Source organism: Hyperolius riggenbachi, chromosome 11, assembly GCF_040937935.1.
Source record: "Hyperolius riggenbachi isolate aHypRig1 chromosome 11, aHypRig1.pri, whole genome shotgun sequence".
In the NCBI taxonomy this organism is placed as follows: Eukaryota; Metazoa; Chordata; class Amphibia; order Anura; family Hyperoliidae; genus Hyperolius; species Hyperolius riggenbachi.
The window spans coordinates 80619185-80641701 of NC_090656.1; the positions used below are offsets into that span (position 1 = coordinate 80619185).

At 45.9% G+C, this 22517-nt stretch overlaps 2 protein-coding genes across 12 annotated transcripts in view; one reads left to right on the plus strand and one right to left on the minus strand.

Annotated features, from left to right (window-relative positions):
* PPFIBP2 (PPFIA binding protein 2) overlaps positions 1-17951 on the plus strand; it is a 308186-nt gene extending 290235 nt beyond the window's left edge. For 9 of the 11 annotated variants that reach the window (XM_068259523.1, XM_068259524.1, XM_068259526.1 and 6 more), the window contains 3 exons: positions 323-478; positions 9082-9147; positions 13989-17951. In XM_068259523.1, coding sequence (XP_068115624.1) covers positions 323-478; positions 9082-9147; positions 13989-14057 — 291 coding nt within the window. In that variant the 3' untranslated portion in view covers positions 14058-17951. Of the gene's footprint in view, positions 1-322; positions 945-9081; positions 9148-13988 lie in introns of those variants that run through there. The other 2 variants (XM_068259531.1, XM_068259533.1) reach the window with 1 other exon arrangement.
* Positions 17952-21451: 3500 nt separating this feature from the next.
* Positions 21452-22517, minus strand: part of LOC137539225 (NADH-cytochrome b5 reductase 2-like) — a 33750-nt gene continuing 32684 nt past the window's right edge. Inside the window, exon 9 of the mRNA XM_068261762.1 lies at positions 21452-21679. Within this exon, the coding sequence (XP_068117863.1) occupies positions 21507-21679 (173 nt within the window). The 3' untranslated portion in view covers positions 21452-21506. The remainder of the gene's footprint in view (positions 21680-22517) is intronic.

The window sequence follows — 22517 nt, forward strand, 5'->3', positions numbered from 1 at the left end:
AAAATAAGTTTAATCATGTTAAACTGTAAGAACAAAAAAATTGTACCTACAGTGACGTAGCTAAGGAGCTTTGATCTGTATGCGTACTATAAATTATCCTATCCAGCCAACCTTTATATACAAACAAACAAAAACTACCAAATATGTGTTGCTATTAGAAACCTGCTACTAGGGTAATCCCAGTAGCCTAAATTTCACTGTAGTGCCCCTTTACTGTGTCCGTCTGATCATGTGGTCGATAGCTTCGGAGACCGTACCGTTAATGGGCACTATTACTAAATACTGAATGTTCTCTCATTCATACCATTTTCTGCAATTCCAGCCAAAGAAGCTTGGACTGTCTCACTTTGGACACCTCCGAAAGAAAAAGTTTGACGACTCCACAGACTACGTGTGTCCGGTGGATGCCTCTCCCTCCAAGAGCGAATTCAAGGCCCCCAACAACAGTCCTGAAAGAGAAGCTGAGAAGCTGGAGCAGGTGGGCAGACTAATCTGATGGCATCTGCATTTGGCATCATCCCCCATCCCCTCATTGTCGTCTATGTTCATAACCGTGCATTGCCGTTCTCTTACCCGGCCGCCATTACCAGCATGGCTTCACCCCGGACACAGACTTTTGTTTTTTAAAAGATATAAACTTAGAGATTTTTATATGGTGCCAAGCATGACCTGGCCCAGGACACGCCACAGACTCTTCCAAAGATTTTATACAGAGGCTGAATTTTTATCTTTAATTTAACCACTAATATTTAAATACAGAGACAATTATGATCTATGTAAATATTTGTTGAGCAGTGTTATATAATGAATTAGTTTTGCTCAGGCCTAAGTGGTACGCTGGAAGAAAATGAGTTTTTAGATAAATGTTACATGTACAGTATAGAAAAGACTGCTTTATTAATTGATCAGAAAAGATGTAATAAATGGATATGACTATACATTCATGTGGACATTTCATCCTATAATTCCATTGTGAATCATTGTTCTAACCCTGTGTGCTACATATTGGGCTGTATTCACAAAACTTCTCATAAATGATTTATCACCTAATTGATAAAAAAAATAACCTTGCAGCACATTTACAAGCAAAATAATCACTCAAAGTAAGTTGTTCTTGATTAACTTAATTTCAATATTACTTTTCTTACCTTAATTATATTTTTTGTTCTTTGTGAGCTTAACCTGCCTAGCGTTCTGGACGAGCTGAGGTCGTCCAAAGAAAACTTGCTGGAAATGTTCTGGACGAGCTCAGCTCGTCCTGCACTTTCCCCTCTCACGCTGTGATCAGCAGCGCTGCAGCAGCCTCTGAAGGCTGCTGCATGCTTCTCCCTAGGGAATCCCTAGGGAGAGAATGTGCTAGGGCGAGCGGGGGGTTCCCCCTTCTGTGCGGGGTATTTTGGGATGGAGGATCCCCCTCTGCGGGTGGGGGGATCCCCCTTCTGTGCGGGGTAATTTGGGCTGAGGGATCCCCCTCTGCGGGTGGGGGGATCCCCCTTCTGTGTGGGGTATTTTGGGATGGGGGATCCCCCTCTGCGGGTGGGGGGGATCCCCCTTCTGTGCGGGGTAATTTGGGCTGAGGGATCCCCCTCTGCGGGTGGGGGGATCCCCCTTCTGTGCGGGGTATTTTGGGATGGGGGATCCCCCTCTGCGGGTGGGGGGATCCCCCTTCTGTGCGGGGTAATTTGGGCTGAGGGATCCCCCTCTGCGGGTGGGGGGATCCCCCTTCTGTGTGGGGTATTTTGGGATGGGGGATCCCCCTCTGCGGGTGGAGGGGATCCCCCTTCTGTGCGGGGTAATTTGGGCTGAGGGATCCCCCTCTGCGGGTGGGGGGATCCCCCTTCTGTGCGGGGTATTTTGGGATGGGGGATCCCCCTCTGCGGGTGGGGGGATCCCCCTTCTGTGCGGGGTAATTTGGGCTGAGGGATCCCCCTCTGCGGGTGGGGGGATCCCCCTTCTGTGTGGGGTATTTTGGGATGGGGGATCCCCCTCTGCGGGTGGGGGGATCCCCCTTCTGTGCGGCGTGCGGGTGGCCTCTACCCCCCCTCCCCCCATCCTCGCTTCCCCCCCCCCCCCTTCCCTGTCTAAGCCCTGGCTTTGAACAAATAGAACTACTCACCCAGGGGCCCTCTCCAGCGCAGCACTTCTTCCTCCATCGCAAAGTCCCGTCTGTTTACAGTTACATTACGAGACTTGGTGACGTCACCAAGTCTCGTAATGTAACTGTAAACAGACGGGACTTTGCGATGGAGGAAGAAGTGCTGCGCTGGAGAGGGCCCCTGGGTGAGTAGTTCTATTTGCTCAAAGGCAGGGCTTAGACAGGGAAGGGGGGGGGGGGGAAGCCAGGATGGGGGGAGGGGGGTAGAGGCCACCCGCACGCCGCACAGAAGGGGGATCCCCCCACCCGCAGAGGGGGATCCCCCATCCCAAAATACCCCACACAGAAGGGGGATCCCCCCACCCGCAGAGGGGGATCCCCCATCCCAAAATACCCCGCACAGAAGGGGGATCCCCCCACCCGCAGAGGGGGATCCCTCAGCCCAAATTACCCCGCACAGAAGGGGGATCCCCCCACCCGCAGAGGGGGATCCCCCAGCCCAAAAGTGAGGATCGAGGGGGGGAGATCGGGAGGGAGGGGACATCTGGCACCCTATACTCCTGGCTACACCTGGCACCCTATATACCTGGCTCCCCTATATACCTGGCTACACCTGGCACCCTATAACTGGCTACACCTACCTCCCTATAACTGGCTAAACCTGGCACCCTATATACCTGGCTACACACTTGGCTACCCATAACTGGCTACACTCCTGGCTACCCTGACATCTGGCTACATTCCTGACTATCCTGACATCTGGCTACCCTGACATCTGGCTACACTCCTGACTACCCTGACATCTGGCTACACTCCTGACTACCCTGACATCTGGCTACCCTGACACCTGGCTACATTTGGCTCCCTATACACCTGCCTTCACATCTGGGTCTTATACTCAGCATTGGCGTGCTGATCCCTCGTCACGTACCTCTGATAGCTTCCCCAGTGCCGTCCTCCATGTCCTTGTACGGATTTTGCTTCTCCCTCAGCGATGACATGTCCCCCGCCGATCGGCGTTGATGACACCAGGGTCACACAGCGTCAACATCTCACTGCAAACATTTTTTTTTTTAAGTTGAATTCAATACAATAACCTGTATTGAATTCAATATTTTTAAAAAATTGATTGGAAAAAAAAAAGGTTGAAAATTATTGGAAATTAATTGAACCACTTTTTGCACGGAAATCCTGGGGAATCAGAACGCCAGGGAGGCTACAGGGGTTCTGTGGCATGTCTAAAAAAAACTAAAACCGACTCTTACCTTGGGCTTCTATCAGCCCCCTGCAGCTGCAATGTCCTGTGCTGTCCTCCTACGATCTTCCGTTCCCCGCTGCTGGTAACTTGCTTATTATTCATCTAACTAGACGAATAGAACTGCGGCTGCGTGGCCATGGCCGCAGGCGTGCTCACTCCCGCGCACATCATCGGGAGCTTACTGCGCAGGTGCGGTACAAAGTTTTCTTGTACTGCGCCTGTGCAGTAAGCTCCCGATGACGCGTGCGGGAGCGAGTACGTGCGCAGCCACGCAGCCGCAGTTCTGTTCGTCTAGTTAGACGAATAATTAGCAGGTTACCGGCGGCGGGGAACGGAAGATCGTAGGAGGACTTTGCGGGACATTACAGCTGCAGGGGGCTGATAGAAGCCCAAGCTAAGTGTCCGTTTTAGTTTTTTTAGCCATACCACAGAACCCCTTTAAAAATGTAATCTAGATAAGGTGAAAACGGGAAAAGGGGTAAAAAGCTTTGTGAATCATGCCCTGTGTGATCCACATATCAGAACCGGCAACAGGTAATGGGAGCAACCTTGATTATCTCATAATGGTGCCCTTCAATGAATGGAATATGCTTGGCAGCAACTGTGTAGTGGGAAGCCTCCTCCAGCCATGTCCTCCTTGATACCACCACTGGTGAGGGCCTTCCTGAGCCCCCCTCCCCAATGTACAAGCACAGCCATACTGCACATGCGGGAGTATGGGCCATGCCTGTTCAGAAACACCAAGCCTCTCATGTACGTAACGCATGCACAGTATGGCTGCACTCGTACATGGACAGGAGCATGTCCACGAGAGCATATCCAACAAGCTCTTATCGGATATCCTATGAGGGATACATGGTGGGCTTGTGGATCGAGAAGCCACTGGGCTATCCAGAGACTTCCCTCTTTTTAATTTTCTTCCAGGTGCACTAGTTGACTAGGTCAAAACATCTTCTAACTGTCAGGTCTGTTGGGTGGATGAGAGGTATATGGAGGCTGTCATACTTATTTCCTTTTAAATAATACCAGTTGCCTGGAAGCCCTCTGATCTATTTGGTTGTAGTAGTGTCTGAATCACATCAGAAACAAGCATGTGGCAAATCTTGTCAGATTTTGTCAGAAACACCTGCTCTGCTGCATGCTTGTTCAGGGTCTATGGCTAAAACCATTAGAGGCAGAGGGAATTTGCATTGTTCAAAGTGTCCGGGGGGAAGGGGGGGGGGGGGGTACTTGCCTCGGGAGAGGGAAGCCTCTAGATCCAAAAGAAGCTTCCTCCATCCTTTTCACCAGAGAGGATCCAGCACTGGGACCCCAGAGAATCCCCTTGTCACCACTTGTCGGGAGCCTCGCACCTGCACAGTATCCGCTTCCCCCTCAGGCTCCGGCCAAACCCAATCAGTTATGTCCACTGGAGTGAAAAGACGGCAGGCAAAGGTAAGTATTACTGTTGCTGCTTTTTCATGGCTACCAATGCTGGATCGGTCAGGCGGAGGGAGATGGGGGAAGCCTCATAAGAATCCAAAGGCTTCCCCCTCCCAAGGTAAGTATCTAATTTTATCTTTCTCCTAACTTACTGGTTACCTAAAGGAAATAAATATGTCAGCCTCCATATTCCTCGCAATTAAGGTGCCCTTTAGGTGACTGGTGTATAACTTTACTAATTGAAAATGAGGTCCAAATCAATAATTTGTTTTGCTTGGCGGCTATACAGTATAAAATGTGAGCTTTATGGCCTGCTCCTGGCTCACATTTTGCGCTATAAACCTTTCAGAACACCAGGCCCTATTTTACAAGGCAAACAAAATCGGCAATAAAAGTATATTGCATTATTTATTAAAGCATCATTTTAACTTATTTTAAGCACACTTCAGTATATAGTAATATTGTATTTCCTATGATTCCTTTATTTAACACTGATGTTTTATTTTGCTCTTTATAGAGTACATTTAACAATTTATATTGCTGTCTACAGAAAAGCTCACACTCTAATACCATAATCAAATGTCCTTATTATAGTCTTAAGACCAGGTTTGGTATAACATTAACAAACCAGTATATTTTTGGAATATGGGAGAGAACTGGAATGCAAGAAATAATCTCGAGCAAATGCAGGAAAACCATATAAATGGCATACAAATGGATTCCTGTCTGAGTTTCAGATGTGAAACCCTAGTGCTGCAAAGTGACACTGCTAGCAATTTCACCAGGTGACTATAGACATAAACCTGTAGGACTAGTTCACAGTGCTCAGTTATGTTGCAGAATCATTCTGCAACATAACTCACTGTCCATACAATTTTATAGGCCTGTTCACAGTAACTGACCATGTTATTCTAACTCGCTGAATGCAGGTTTTGTTGTATTAAAGTCTGTGGCCAGTCTCCATTGCAGTTCACACTCATTATAACGCGTGCATTATGTAACAGACCACTGCGGACCCGGCCGTTGCATACTCATCATGTTTAGACATTTTGTTTTAATCGGTGTGCATGCATTATACTATCAAGGCAACACACATTTTTGAATGTGTTTTTGCCTTGGTTCGATTGATAAACTGTTTAAATATCTCCAAAGTGACATTCTCTAAGATACAATAAATCCAAAAGAGGAGGTACACAGTCACCATAGTTTATTCCCAAAGTAGATGACAGCAGTATAGAAACGTTGTAGTATGAAAAATACACTATGAAAAAGTCACGGGCGAAGAGGTGCACACTTAAAGAGGAACTCCAGTGAAAATAATGTCATAAAAAAGTGCTTCACTTTTACAATAATTATTTATACTGTAAATGATTTAGTCAGTGTTTGCCCATTGTAAAATCTTTCCTCTCCCTGATTTACATTCTGACATTTATCACATGGTGACATTTTTACTGCTGGCAGGTCATGTCACTGGAAGTAACTGCTGCTTGCTTTTTTGGCAGTTGGAAAAGGCTGTAAACAGCTATTTCCCACAATGCAACGAGGTTCACAGACAGGAAACTGCCAGGACCATGGTCCTCACACTTTCCTGTTTCACCACAATATCAGCCATACAGAGCCCCCTGATGATCCGTTTGTGAAAAGGAAAAGATTTCTCCTGGGAAAGGGGGTATCTGCTACTGATTGGGATGAAGTTTAATTCTTGGTCACATTTTCTCTTTAAAGAGAGTAGTTGTGGGTGCACCAACCAGACGGTTACGACGGCTATTTGGCATTGATCCATGAGGTCCAGGCTAAGGTACACTTATGTAGAGTCTGTCTAGATAATGGCAGCCATTTTCTGCGGTACACTAATGTTTCATAGGAGTCTATAATCAAATGATGTGATGTGTAGTACAGCCAAGCCAAGAGTACTATAGATTTCTATCAGGTAGATGTTGATTGTTTACTTGTTCTGCTGAGTACCTATGGCAACATTCACACTTGTCTTTTTACATGCATGTTTTCTGCATCGGAAAACGAATTTAGACTGAGAACTCATGTATTCCACACTTAAATGTGTTATTTGCATGCAAAAAAAAACAACTGACAGCACAGCAGGGCAAAAAAAAAAAAAATTCTACAAATCCTAAACTTCAATATTAACAACAAAGTATCCCTCTATACTGAATCAAGCAAGCACAGCAGGGCAGCATAATTCCACACACTGCGCGTTTTCTCTATCAATTACGTGAGCTGCTGTCGGAAAACGTGCATGTCTTTCTACATACAAGCACACATGGTGTGCAGAAAAAATGCATGCAGAAACCCCACAGATTATCCTATAAACTGATGAAATGAATGCAGCAGCAGCAGCACGCTGCCGCATTCATTTCATCAGTTTATAGGATAATCTGTGCTACCATACACTTTCACTTTTTGGATGTCTTCACTAATGCAGTAACTACAGTTTGCCTCAAGGTGGCATTAGAGACGAAAGCAATGACAAAACATGTTCAAAAATATTGTTTGTTCCTTGTCTCACTTTTGTTTGTACATTTCATGGTGGGTATTTTAACCACTTGACCACCAGAGCAATTTTCACCTTTCAGTGCTCCTTCCATTCATTTGTCTATAACTTTATAATTACTTATCGCAATGAAATGAACTATATCTTTTTTTTCCGCTACCAATTAGGCTTTCTTTGGGGAGTACATTTTGCTAACAGCTACTTTACTGTAAATGCATTTTAACAGGAGGAATAAGAAAAAAACTGAAAAAATTCATTATTTCTCAGTTTTCGGCCATTATGGTTTTAAAATAATACATGCCTCCATAAGTAAAACCCATGTATTGTATTTGCCCATTTGTCCCAGTTATTACACCGTTTAAATTATGTCCCTATCACAATGTTTGGCGCCAATATTTTATTTGGAAATAAAGGTGGATTTTTTTCAGTTTTGCATCCATCCCTAATTACAAGCCCATAGTTTACAAAGTAACTAAGGTAACTATGTATGTATTTATTTTTTTTATTGTAATTTTTTTTTCTTTCTATTACAAAAAAAAGAGTTGGGGAGTGTGGGAGGTAATTAGTTAATTTATAATGTAAAACTAGGTATTTATATATGAAAAATGTTTTTGGATGTAGTTTTACTATTTGGCCACAAGATGGCCACAGTTCTTTTTTGTTCATGCGACCTGTAAGCGTCGGACGTACGCTTACAGGACGCTGGGAAACTTTTTTTTTTTTCACAATGATCGCGCTGCTTCTCATAGAAGCAGCCGATCATTGCTGGGGGCTGAGATCATCGAACGGGAACGGTTTCTCCCATTCATTGATCTCCGGGTGGCGGCGTGCGGGAGCGCGGACAGGGGCGGTACGTGTTTCTACGCCCCTGGTGGTAAAGGCTGTCCACCTACAGAAAAAGGAAAAGTCTGCTCAGAAAAGGCATTGACCCCACTTTTGCCCCACCCCATTTTTAAAGGGAGTCTGAACTCTGAAGCGAAATTTAAAACGAACACCGATATTTGCCTAAGGAAAAGGATGGCTCCGGGGGTCCTATAGAGCCTTCCCGTTCTCCTCACGGTCCCCGCGTTCCCCTGCAGACTCCCCCGTTACCAGTCTACGACCCGTTGGTCGCAGACTGCTCTCTTCCACTTTGGCTGGGCTTCGGAAGTCTTTGGAAGTACTCGGGCTTCCGAAGACAGGCAGCTCTGTACTGCGCATGTGCCTTCTCTCAAGCACTCGCACGTACAGTACAGAGCCACCACCGGTCTTCGGGAGGACTATGGCTCCCGAAATCTCCCGCAGTAGGAGATTTGACCGCAGAAGCTTGCGGGGGAACGAGGGGGACCTATGGGATCCAAAGCCTTCCCTCTCCTTAGGTAAGTATCTCTTTTTTTTGTTTTTAAAAATCGCTTCAGATTTTCTTTACCTTTTTTTTCTTACCTTCGTCTTCTGCTACTACTTCCACCGCCATCTGATATTGTCACTTTATTTCCTTCATTTCCTTTTATTTCTCTTTTGGTAATGAAAACTGAACAGCAATAAGCAGAAAAAGGCTCCATTTCCCTTTGTGATGTGAGCTGATTTCAGTCAGATTGTTGGACATCTGTTGCTGCCAGCTTATAGATTTTACACTTGCAGTGGAGAGCCCCTTTATATCCATTGGTCATTCCTGCATGTACATTAATGATTTCTAACCACAACAGGCTGTGTGACAGGGTGTGTCTATAGTGTGCGGTGCATGGGCGGCTTCTGACAGAGTGTGCGCTACTCACCAATCTTCCCTCCTACTGATGAGGCTGCTGGATGATTTTACAGATGGAACATTCTGAGGGGATGGTAAAGCAAATAGGGGCTTTTTCTGAAGGAATGAATAACCTCACAGTAAGTAGCAACTCTTTTCTATCTTTATCACTGATGTCTGCTATAGCTGTATCGAGGGAATCTTAATATTTGCAGCAAAGTGTTTTCGTAAAAAGAAGATGTCTGAATCTGGTGTGTTTTAGAAGCGATTTTTATTTCATTCACCCCAAGAAAAAGTGCTGCCAGTATCTGAACCCAACTTACTTACCTGGGGCGTCTTTCAGCACATAGAAGTCTATCTAGTAAGCAGGGCCGCCACCAGAAATTTTGGGGCCCCTCACACATCATCAGGCCTGGGCCCACCCACTGGTTGCTGTGCCCGCCCACTAACCACCCCACCCCCGTGTCCGTGCGCTGGGCGAAAAGTGTGCATGGCTCAGACACTAAAGAAAGCGTGACCATGGCATGTTGTGGGTGGAGCCAAATACTAGCAAAATAAAGGTAGTCCCTGGCTAACAACAAATAAGATAGGGACTTGTAGATCTGTTCTTATCCTTTATCCATTCTCTTTTGTCCCCCTCTTTCTTACTGTGCCTCTTTTGTCCCTCTCTGTCTCACCTCAGTTTGTGCCTCTTTTGTGTCCCTCTGTGTGACCTCATGTTCCCGTCTCATTTTTTCTCCCTGTGCCTCTTTTATCCATCTCTGTTCCCCCTGTGCCTCTTTTATCCCTGTGTTACCTCTTGTCCCCTTCTGTCTCAGCTCGTCCCCCTGCCCTAGCCAGGTATAGGTGCCCCCAGTATAGGTAGCCAGGTATAGGTTCCCCCAGTATAAGTAGCCAGCTATAGGTGGTACCCCAGTATAGGAAACCTGGTGTAGATACCCCCAGTATAGGTAGCCTGGTATAGCTGGTGCCCCGGTACAGGCCAGCAAGATACAGGTACCCCAGTATAGATATTCAACTATAGGTGGTGCCCTGGGTATAGGTCGCCTGGTATAGTTGCCCCCAGTGTAGGTAGCCTGGTATGGGTGGTGCACCAGTATACGTAGCAAGCTATAGGCGCTCCAGTATAAGTAGCTAATTATAGGTGGTGCCCCAGTATAGGTAGCTAGGTATAGGTGGTTCCAGCCCCAGTATAGGTAGCCAGGAATAGGTGGTGGCCCAGTATAGGTAGCCTGTAGCCAGATGTAGGTGGTGCCCCTGTATAGAAAGTCCGCTGTAGCAGGCTCACTCGTCTGCTCCCCACGTTCAAGTGCTGATGTCACTCTTCTCTCAGTGCTAGAACGCGGTGTACTGGTTAATGAGCCACAGGCCTGCAGCCAGTACATGTGGCCCTTCCAGCACTTTTGGGGGGCCCAGGCCCCCCAGAAGCCCTGGGCCCCTCACTGCAGTGTCAGTTATCCCCCCCACCCTGGTGCCCTGCTGGTGAGCACTGCAGTTCCATTGTCAAACCCAGCTGGGTCATGGGCGTCTTGTGATCACGCTCCCGTGGCTGGGAGCAATCTGCTTTGACTTGAGTCTTTGTGAACTGCGCAAGTGCAGAACACTTCCAGCCACTGGAGTGTGATCGCGAAAGGCACACGTGTGCAGAAGCCTGCAAGCCAGCTGGGGTAGGTGATCTTACAGAGGGGACCCTGGAGGATAGTGGTACTGCAATGTTGGACCAGATAGACTTCTAGGGGCTGGAGGAAGCCTCGAGGAAGTAAAGCTTTAATTTTTATTTTTTACAGCTCACAGATCCTTTAAAGTGAACCTAAAGCCACACAAAAAAATGAGATGAACTCACCTTGGTCTTCCCTCAGCCCCCTGCAGCCGATCGGTGCCCTCGCAGCTCCGCTCCGATGCCTCTGCACCCGCCGGCGAACACTTCCGGTTTGGCCGTCACCGGCCGACAGGCATGGGAACGCGAGTGATTGTTCGCATTCCCAGCCTGTATATCGCCCCCTATTCTGCTATTGCCAGGAGGCCGCAATAGCAGCATAGGGGGCGATATACAGGCTGGGAACGCGAACAATCACTCGCGTTCCCATGCCTGTCGGCCGGTGACGGCCAAACCGGAAGTGTTCGCCGGCGGGTGCAGAGGCATCGGACCGGAGCTGCGAGGGCACCGATCGGCTGCAGGGGGCTGAGGGAAGCCCCAGGTGAGTTCATCTCATTTTTTTGTGTGGCTTTAGGTTCACTTTAAGCTAGGGGAATTTTAACTGAGTGCTGCATTTCCTCACTGCTGGTCTCCTTGCCACAGATTTGCATATGTGCTGTCTCTTGCTCCTTCCTCCCTAATTGTCTTGTGCAAAAGTCTAGTTTCAGCTCATCTCTCCCAACTGTCATTTAGGTCTCTTTCATGCTGAAAAACTGATGTGGCTTAACTGATCAGTAGGTCCATAGCAGTGCATTTTAACCACTTGAGGACTACAGTGCTAAACCCCCCTAAAGACCAGGCCAGTTTTTGCTTAATAGGCCACTGCAGCTTTAAAGCCAAGCTGCAGGGCCGTACAACACAGCACACTAGTGACCCCACCCCACCAACAGAGCTCTCTGTTGGTGGGGTCTGATCGCCCCCCAGTGTTTTTTTTTTTTTTTAAATATATATCTCTATTTTTGTAATTTTTATAACCATTTATTTATTTACCCAAACCTCTCCCTCCCCCCAGCCAGCCAATCATGGCGATCGGCTGTCATAGGCTTCTGCCTATGAGAGCCGATCACTCTCTAGTGTGCCAGCGGGACAGCCGTGTGACACGCTGATTGCAGCGCTGTACTAACTGATCGCAGCACAGAGACTGAAGGCGGGGCGGAGCTCCGTCCCAAGCAGGAGATGCGCGTGCAGCCTGTGCACAATCTCCTGCAGTAGCCGGCCCCAGGACTTGACGCCAATTGGTGTTAGGCGGTCCTGGGGCTGCCGCGGCATCCATGACCATTGGCGTGGGGCGGTCGTTATGTAGTTAAAGAAACTTTGTTAAAAGTCATATAATGTGAACCAAGCCATAGGGAAATATGGACATTACCTTTACCTGGGCTGCACATCAGTTGTCCGTTCAGTTATAAATTACAGCAACTGAGCTAGGCTGGGTTCACCCATAAATCTGTACAGTTCCGTTCCAGTCCTATCAGTTTGCATCAGTTTTGTTTGGCTGGGTTCATATACAGTATAAAAGGTGTACGGTTCCATTCCAGTCCTGTCAGTTTTGTATCAGTTTTCTATCAGTTTTCTATGGGCCTCTTGAAAGATTGGTTCCCACTTGAGCGGGACCACGTGCGGGAGAGGGCATTGTAGTGTCGCTGTAACCCAGGGCTGATGCGATAATCCCGTGGAACGCATCCACCTACCCGGGATTATCGCAGACTGCACAGTGGTGCGGCCTGCTTACCACAATGGATCTGTTGCAGAGTGACAAGTGTGAGCTGCTCGTATTTATAAAATATGAGCCGTTCTCTATCAGTTTAGCAATGAGCGGAGAATGGACAGAAGATGTCCATTCTCAGCTCAAGTGGGAAAACAGCCTAAGGGCCCTTTTACACTTAATCAGTTGCTCTCCGTTATAACTGACTTTTCAAAGTAAGTCCCATGTTTTCCTATGGCACCTTTCACACTTAACGCGTTTAACTGAAATCTTTTTCCCAATGCACTGCTATGGAAAAAACGCGTACTAACGCAAACCAACTGATTAAGTGTAAAAGGGCCCTTAGGCTGTGTTCCAACTTGAAAGTAAAACAGACATTATTTTTGTCATTGCAAAACTGACAGTGAAAAGCTCCTATTCTATATATAGGAGCTGTTCACACTTGTCAGTGGTTGGTATGTGGGCCGCAATTCTGTGCAGTCCACGGTAATCTAAATGAATGTAGTAGGATACACTAAATGAATGTACTTTGTATGGATACTTAGGTAGTCCCTCATATTACAAAGAAGTAGTAAGATTGTGCAATCAGGATTGTATCATTAATGGGCACCTTAAAGGTCACATGGGGCGAGCTGAAAAAGAAAAGCTTTACTTACCTGGGGCTTATTCCAGCCCCTCGAAGTCTATCAGGTCCCACACTGAAGTTCCGCTCTTCTCCAGGCTACTGCTGCCACCTCCATAAAATAGCGAGACGGATGTGTCCTGGTCTTCTGCCTGGGCGTGGACATGGAATACATCTCTCCTGATCGTGCTCCCATTTCTGGGAGTGCTCTGCACTTGTGCACTTCAAGTCTCTGGGAATTGGACAAGTGCAGAACGTTACTGGACACATGCGTACGATCATGAGAGGCACATCCGTGCAGAAGACCACTACCTAGCCGTGATCTTATGGAGAGGACAGTGGTGGCCTGGAGAACAGCGGAACTTCAGCATGGAACTTGATAGACTTCTAGGGGCTGGAAGAAGTGGAAAACTTTTCTTTCTTAGATCTCTTGTAGGATACATGAGGTGACCTGTCATTACAGAAATATATGATCTTGAAATAGTCACCAGCATCATTTTGAGTAATAATTATTCAGCATCTCTATCACACACGCGCACGCGCGCACAGACACAATTACTGTCGCCATTGAAGGAAGAGACAGCCACCATTACTGCAACTATAGCTGCATATCGTAGTAGAAATACCTTTTTTTATCCTCACTGCAGCAGTGGAAAAAGGTATGCTACACATTTTGTTGATATGGGGGAAGGCCGACAGTGAAGCGCATGGTGTATTAGTGCAGGTGGGGTGGCCTGGATCTCTATCTAGCCAATTTATCTGTAGGGTCTGGGGCCGGTACACACAAAAGGATTGTGAACTGGGCTTTTAAGTAACCAAACCAATAACTCTGCCATGTTGTGTTGTTTGAGACCTTTTCTAATACTTCAGCTTTGCTCAGTACCCTTGGGAAGCACTGTGGCATCGCTGCGGTACTCTGAGAGTGTTGATGACATAACCAATCTACCGGTTTCTGTTGCAGAACATGCTCAGCCAGGATGAGCTCCTGAACAACTATCGATTTCTGGAAAATTACGATTCTTGGCGATAGCCCCATGCACTGCCATTACGCATGGTTGTGGGCAAGAATTCAAAGAAGCCAAAGACTGCATTGGATGGACTGTGCTCAGTGGTTCTCACCAGTGATGTAATGGCTTGAAGGACAGAGACAGCCACCATTACTGGGCCTGGAAGAGAACCAGTGGAAACATCACAGCGAATCAGATTCTTGAGGTTTGTTCACATCTCCACACTGGGCTGTGGTCACGTTGGCACTAGATGATGTAGGCACAGCTCTGCACCTCCTAGGCTGCTGCGTGGGGACTTCAGGAGTAGGCAAGTATGTTAGGGGCTTTACTTAAGGATTTTATTGAAGGGCCTTTTTGTAACTAAGTGTTAAAGCTGCAAAAATTTACTTTTGCATCTTTGATACAAATTGTCACCTATTTTATATGTATTCCTCTGTTTTTAACATATAGAAAACATTGTGCTTGTACCACGTCAGACTTGTTTCGTTATGACAGCATTGCCATCTCTTTGAAGGGAAGTCTATTAACCCTCCCTAGTTGTATTGATGGATATAGAAGTCACTACAAAACCTGCTGTGAACAGTATTGACATGGATACATGTCAATACTCTCCTGCACTGTATACTAGACCCTTGCTTGACACATTTTGGCAAGTTACAGGAAAAAAAAGGTTATAAAAATTAATTGAATCACTTTTTGCACAGAAATCCTGTGGAAATTGAACGCCAGGGAGGTTAAAGGCTGTGTGAGGCTGAGCACAGAAGGCTAACCATCAGCCAACCACAACCATTATTTCCCTATTCTCTCACTGGCAATCCCACTAAGCCTTCTCTACATGGTTCAATTTTCTGTCAGATCGACCAGTGATCTGATCAGAAATTGCATCGTGTGTAGATGTCCAAATTGTTTTGGATCAATTTTGCGATAGATTTTGGGTACTTATCAATGCAAAATCTATCGCAATCCGATTGGACCGGTTGGTCTGACGGAAAATTTCACATGGTAGATGAGGCTTTAGGTCTCTTTAGCACATGAGGCTTAAGGCAGTAATTCACCGACTGTGAGCCCAGCACTTGCTAGTGCTCAGTATGGGCAGTGAAGATGCCTGAAGCCTCTAAACTGTACACCTTATTTCAGTAATTGGTTGTTATCAGTTTCCACGAGTTTTTGAGCTCACCATTTACGCAAGGTTCCAAAAAAGAAGCAAACACATTGATCAAAATTAAAAAAAAAAAATCTACGAAGAGGGAAGCCAATGGATCCCTCAGAGATTTCCCATATGCTCCTGGAGACCACTTCCAGGGACTTTCTGGTTGATCTGGTCGTCTTGTGTATGAGTGGCATTGAATTACTATATACAAGGATGGCCATCCTAGCACAGTACGGCCACACTCATACACGGTGGAGTGTGGCCATGAGAACATATCCCACAAGAGCTTTTTGGATATGTTGTGGTGGTTTGCGTGTGGCAATGGTGGTCTCCACAAGGACGGGTGAAGCTCTGAAGGATCTCTTCTCTCTTTTTATGGAAGTAGCTAACTTTCCTATTTTAATCTGTCTCAGCTACACTTTGCATTTACTGCATGTTTGTCACTTGGCTTTGTGGCACAGTTATAGAACATGCAGCCTGTTCCAGGCCAGTACTAAAGCCAGAGGATGAGCACTGGCCAAAGGCAGCCTCTGATACAAAAAAAAGCATGTGTGTAGAGGCTTCCACTGTGACCTTGTGACTTCCCTGGAACAAGCATGCAGATCAAAGAAATCAGTGATGAGATGTGACACCACCAGTTTCTGTATTCTAGAATGTTGTATATTTCCCTCTGTTCTTATTCCCTATATGACTTTTATTCCTTGTGGACGATGTACATAATTTAAACTGTTCATATTTGTATTTTTATGCTATAGTGTGGTTTATAACTTTTTTTTCTGAGGTGTTGTAAAACTTATCTGCAGTTATAAGGCAATGCACTTGGGATTCTCAGAACCACATAAATAACATACATCGGATAAAAAAACCTGCAGCCATCCTGAGGTTTACCCCTTCCCTCATGCTGTCTGGTTACTATGGAGATGCGCACTTGGTGCTTTTAGTATTCTCAGGCTGATAGATGCTGAATATACAGGAGGGGTCCCTATAGGAGACTGTATGGGGTACACTCACTGAGCACCTTATTAGGAGCACTGTACTAATACTGGCCAAGCCATGATTGTATTTCTGCAGGTGTGTCAGCTGCCTTCCTTCTATTCTCTCACCACCAGACTGCTTACTGGAGGTGTGATCACAATTCCAAACAGACAGGTTTTTTTTTTTTGTTTTGCAGTTGTTGCAACTGCTGCATTTGCAACAGAGCCGGATCACCCACAAGGCAAACTGCCTAGGGCCTGGAGAGTCTAAGGGCCTGGTGGATAATAGCCCCCACCAAATCTAGCTAAAAAAAAAAACCAAATAAGCTGGGTAATTATCAGCGGTGGGCAGAAACTGCTATCTTGCCTAGGGCCAGTGGCGTAACAATAGGGGGTGCAGAGGTAGCGACCACATCAGGGCACTTGGGCCGGAGGAGCCCTGTGGGGCCCACCCTAAACCACAAAATTAGTTCTCTATTGATCCTATGCTGGTAATAATCACTTCTATAGGTGATTTTATTAGTAGTAATCATTAACAAACTGTTCCCCATCCCCTCGGTACTCTTCTGACACTGTAGTTGCCATTGGCAGGTTTTGGTGCGCCGTATCAATTGTTATGTATAGAGTTCTTGGGGGGGCCCCAATGTAAACCTTGCTCTGGGACCCACAGCTCCTTAGCTATGCCACTGCCTAGGGCCCTATTTCATCTTAATCCTTTTCTTGTTTTCAATCAATACATTGCACAGTGCTGGTCCATATGGAAAGCTAATGATTGATAACTTGATTGCTTAAGGCCCATACACAAGCAATGTTGTCTGACAAGGAATCGCACCAGATCCCTCTGTAAAATTGCAGGGCCAAGGCTGATAGACATGTCATTAGCCTGCAGGGGTGGGACGGGAGTGACATCACGCGGGAGCCCAGTAAGTAGAGAGAAAAATGTTCTTGCCTGTAGCTCGGCCAAATCGATCTGCTGGGTGAGCAGACGAGGGGTCAATGGGCCACCATACACACACTGGATTCTTGGCAGAGGCGGTGGTTTCATCTGGTGTGTGTATGCCGCTTTAATTATTGGTCCTGTGCAAAGGTTGGTCCTGCCTCCACTAATTCCAATTACTGTAGAGCAAAATACTCAAATTCTGAATGAAAGGCTATCACCAGGTTCTTGAGTTGTTATGGTAAGCCTGTGCCCACTACAGCCGTAGCTTTCTACTCTGATCACCCCATTCTGGTATTCGTTGGCATTATTTCATGCATTGCTACCAAATGATTGGCTGGTTAGATAACTGCTTGAGTAAAGCTAGGTATACACAATAGATGGCACTCAGCCGAGGTGGCCACCCAGAACCATCTCAAACAATAATCTAGCATGCATACTAGGGTTCCCTGACGCATGGTAGCAACCAATAGCCAAGCAAATTGTTCTCCTCCTTGCCCTGCCTCACCACTACGCTCTCAGACCCCCTCCATAGCAACAGAACCTGTCGCTAGGTTTGGAGCACTCGTCTCCAAACAGTCACCAGAGGAATCAAATCCAGATCCCAGCAGGTAACAGTAATGTTCACATATTTTAAGCAGGCATTACCAACCAATAAAGTGCTCAGTGAGTATATAAACCACATCATCAGGTGATGGCCATAATATTTCTAATATGTGTACATTTTAATGACGTGGTTCTGATGAGCCCAGCTGAATTGTCTGGAGTTATCCTTTACCAAGCTTTATAAGAAAGGTGAGTCTGTGGAAACCTTTTGTAAATTTAAAGTGACTCTTAAGTAAAACCTCTGACTTTTCTTGTTTGTTTTTTCTAATTTCAATACATATTTAAAGTTTTCTTAAATGATTGACCCATCTCCAGGCACAGGTGTGTTCCTAACTACGTCCAGCATTCAGTGGCCGGCGTCTTATGTATGTATGTAAGTATAAGCAGCTTAATGTCAAACCACTTTTACATTACCCAGCCAGGAGCCCCCTCAACTCCTACTACTGCAGCAATTGGAACTGCAACATTTGGTTTGATCTACTGTACGGCTCTGTAACAGAAACTAGATGCTTAAAGGGTAACTGAAGTGAGAGAGATATGGAGACTGCCATATTTATTTCCTTTCAAACAATACCAGTTGCCTGGCAGTCCTGCTAATCCTCTGCCTCTATTACTTTTAGCCAGATCTGAAAGCTTACCTTTATGCTTGTTTCTGACACTACTGCATCCTAATAGACCAGCAGGACTGCCAGGCAACTGGTATTGTATAAAAGGAAATAAATATGGCAGCCTCCACATATTTCTCACTTCAGTTATCCTTTAATTGCAAAGCTAAAGCAAACCTGGAGAAAACAGTCTTTAGATTTGATACTTACCCAAATAGAGAGAAGGCTCTGGATCGTATAGACTATAGAGCCTTCTGTCCCGTGCCATCCTCTAGTGTAGCTATTCACCCCGCTCTTTCTTCGTAAGTACGGTACTTAGAACTATTCAGAGACATTAGTGATTCTGAAGATTACCTGATGATGAGCACATCCATACGGCGCATGCATGAATCTGGACCCGTGCATAAGCAGTACGTGGGCGCTTGCCTTCAGAACCACTTGAGGAGACAAGTAGTTCTAAAGAATACCCAAGTACTTACAAAGAGCTGTTCGGTGGAAAAGCTACACCCAGGGGTAGAGCTGGCACTAAGAGTCAGGCAGAGGAATGGGAAGGCTCTATGCTATCTAGAGACTTCCTTCTTCTTAGGTAAGTTTCAAACCTGTCATTTCCTCACCTCAGGTTTGCTTTAACTTTTTTTTTTATTAAATGCTTTGAAAATGTCATCTACTCACAGTGAGAAGAACCACCCTTAAGGTGCCCATACATCTAGCTATATATGGGTAGATCGACCAAGAGAGACAGATCTCTGTCTGATCAGAGAGATCGGTTTCCATCCCATACACCGTAATCCAATCCTCTATCGATTTCTTGGTGAAATTGATAGTGAATCGGCCTTGTGCCGCAGCCTTTACTGGCCTGGCGCTGCCCCCTACTGTAAAATGTTCTCACCTGGTGCAGTATACTTTACCTGTCCCATGTCCACCAAATGCTCTGGGCTCCATCTGCAATCCACATACTCGTGGTTGCCAGCGTATACATGGGCGTGTGTGTGATGACACATACATGCCAACATTACTCGAGCAAACACGTGAGATGCTTGTATGGATGGAGGAGCCCAGAGCCAGTGGCGGACAAGTAAAGTATATTGCACTGGGGAGAAGAGGAGGATGACAGTGTCAAGGGCTTTATCACTTGTCCCGATAACACATGTTGTATTGGGATATCGTCCTGCACCCGATCAACCACGCCAACTCAACATCTTGCAGCATGTCCGATCGGTATATGCGAACAATTTTGGACCGAAATTGTCACATCGTTAATCTGCATGCTCTTGGCGGGACCAATGTTCATCCAATTCAATAATTATATAATCTTTAAAGGGGGCTTAGATGCTTTCCTTGAGTTGAATGACATCCATGGCTACAATTACTAGGTAAGGCAGAATGATGTTGATCCAGGGATTTTATCTGATTGCCATCTGGAGTCGGGAAGGAATTTTTACCTTTTGGGGCTAATTGGACCATGCCTTGTAAGGGTTTTTTCGCCTTCCTCTGGATCAACAGGGATTTGTGAGGGAGCAAGCTGGAGTTGTACTTTATACTGGTTGAACTCGATTGACGTATGTCTTTTTTCAACCAAAATAACTATGTAACTATGAATGGTCGATCGGCCGCTAAGTTGATAGATATATGGCCATCTTTAATTTCCAAATCGCCAACTAATCTGCGATCTTCTACAGTGTAAAGCCAAAGAAATCTGGCCTCTCATTGTTTACATCACACGAGCTCCAGCAAAAAAAATAATGCCATCTTCAGCAACCAATGAAAGGCTGGGTTCCTGTCTGGCCTCCCAGTGTAAAAGGGAGGAGCTATCTTGTAGAGCTTTAACGTCTGGTTCGTTTTAAAGGACCACATTTTAAGACAAAGCTGGGTCATGTTTTGCATTTTCCACAACATACAAAATCTTTAAAATAGGGATATACACAAAAATTGAGAGGTGATTTAAGTTCAGCCTGTTTGACCGTAACTGCATTAGTAGAAAAAATGGCTTCATCCCTGCCAAAAAAAGTTTAACATTTTACAGCAAACTGAATCTTTCGCAGATGAGACATCACAGAAAGTTCCATTTCTCTCCAGCTTCTGCTGCCAGCACAAATTAGGAATGTTGCCAAATTAGGATTCATTGGGGGAATCCAGCTGTGAATGGTGCTTTTGGTTTGATAATGAAGTAATGGTTGGAGACACAAGCCACTGTAGATTAATGTCACCAATGGAGTCTCCTAAGCATACAAGAAGCAGGTAGGTCCATGTTAGGTGGAGCCAGTCTTTAATGTGTACAGCTGTCCATGCAGATACTCTTCTATATCCTCAGTAGCTATTACCTGGGTGTTGTGGCATTTAAAGTGTACCTTAAGATGAATAGGAAAAAAAAATCATACATACCTGGGACTTCCTTCAGCCCCCTCCTTTTCTGTTTGCTGCCTCACCACCATCCTTGATCTTCTGTAAGGGGTCCCGGTATCTTCGGCCAGTCGGTGCATGCGCGGTGTGGCTGTGCATGCTCCCCATCTTGCTTCTGCAGCCAGGAGAATTCTGCGCCTGTGTAGTAGTACTGCGCAGGCAGCTCCCATTGACAGGAGTGCGACGGGGCAGGCACGTGTGGCCGGGCCACACATGCGCAGTGAGCCCCGACTGGCCAGGATACCTTAAAGGGACACTTAAGTCAAACAAAAAAAAATTAGTTTTACTTACCTAGGGCTTCCAATAGCCCCCTGAAGCTCTCCGCTGCCCTCGCCGTCTCCCTCCGATCCTCCTGGCCCCGCCGGCAGCCACTTCCTGTTTCAGTGACAGGAGCTGACAGGCTAGGGATGCAAGTGATTCTTCGCGTTCCCAGACACATTAGCACCCTCTATGCTGCTATATGATATATGCTATGGCAGCATAGATAGCGCTATTGTGGCCAGGAACGCGAAGAATCACTCGCGACCCCAGCCTGTCAGCTCCTGTCACCGAAACAGGAAGTGGCTGCCGGCGGGGCCAGGAGGATCGGAGGGAGACGGCGAGGGCACTGGACAGCTGCAGGGGGCTATTGGAAGCCCCAGGTGAGTAAAACTCTTTTTTTTTTTACTTAAGTGTCCCTTTAAGGGAGGATACAGAAGGCGGAGGATGGCGCAGAGGGAGCGATCAGGCTGGAGGAAGCCCCAGGTATGTATGAATTTTCGTTTATTTATCTCAGGTTCTCTTTATGCATTTGTTGCTCTTTAATAGGCAAACCTCCTGTTCTCGGGATATCCAAGCTTTGTCAGGTTGTCTTGACAAGCAAACTGGATCATGGGAGGGGGTCCGCACATCAGCACAAGTGGGTTGTCAGAAGGTGCCGGCAAATGCTGTTTAATCATATCTGTGGTGATAAAGCCTGATCCGTATTTCCACCCTGAAAAAAAAGTGTGTTATATGATCAAATTAGTTATTATAAGCTAGAAAACCAGATTTGCTGGCTAGACAACAAACACATAATCCAGACAAAAGTATAACTACTAAAAAACTGGTTTGGCCATTTTATCCATAAACATTACGTACAGGTAAATAAAAAGTAGGAAGCCAAACTTGAAGAAGGTCATTTGGGCTCCAGCTGCACTACATTAAAATGGACCTGCATAGACCACAATGTAAATTGCGACTATACCGGCATGCGGGAGGGGGGTATAGGGCAGGGTAAAATGCCAGGGCAGTATAGGAACCCCACAAGTGACCCCATTTTAGAAAGAAGACACCCCAAGGTATTCTGTTAGGTGTATGACGAGTTCATAGAAGATTTTATTTTTTGTCACAAGTTAGCGGAAATTGTGAAAAAAAAAAACCAATACAAATCAATTTCTGTTAACTTGTGACAAAAAATAAAATCTTCTATGAACTCACCATACTCCTAACAGAATACCTTGGGGTGTCTTATTTCTAAAATGGGGTCACATGTAATAGGGCAGAGGTAGTGACCGCAGCGGCGCCCAAAGAGCCCTCCCTCAACTACAGTATTAGCTCTCTATTGGTCCTGTGTCCATAATAATGACTTCTATAGATACTTTGAATAGTGATAATCATTAACAAAGTGCTCCCCATTCCCTTCTGACACTGCAATTGCCATTGGTTTTGGTGCGCCGTATCAATTGTTATGTATAGAGTGCTTGTGGAGCCCCCATGTAAAACTTGCATCGGGGCCCACAGCTCCTTAGCTACGCCACTGGCTGCATAACAAGCATTATTACTCTCAAAAA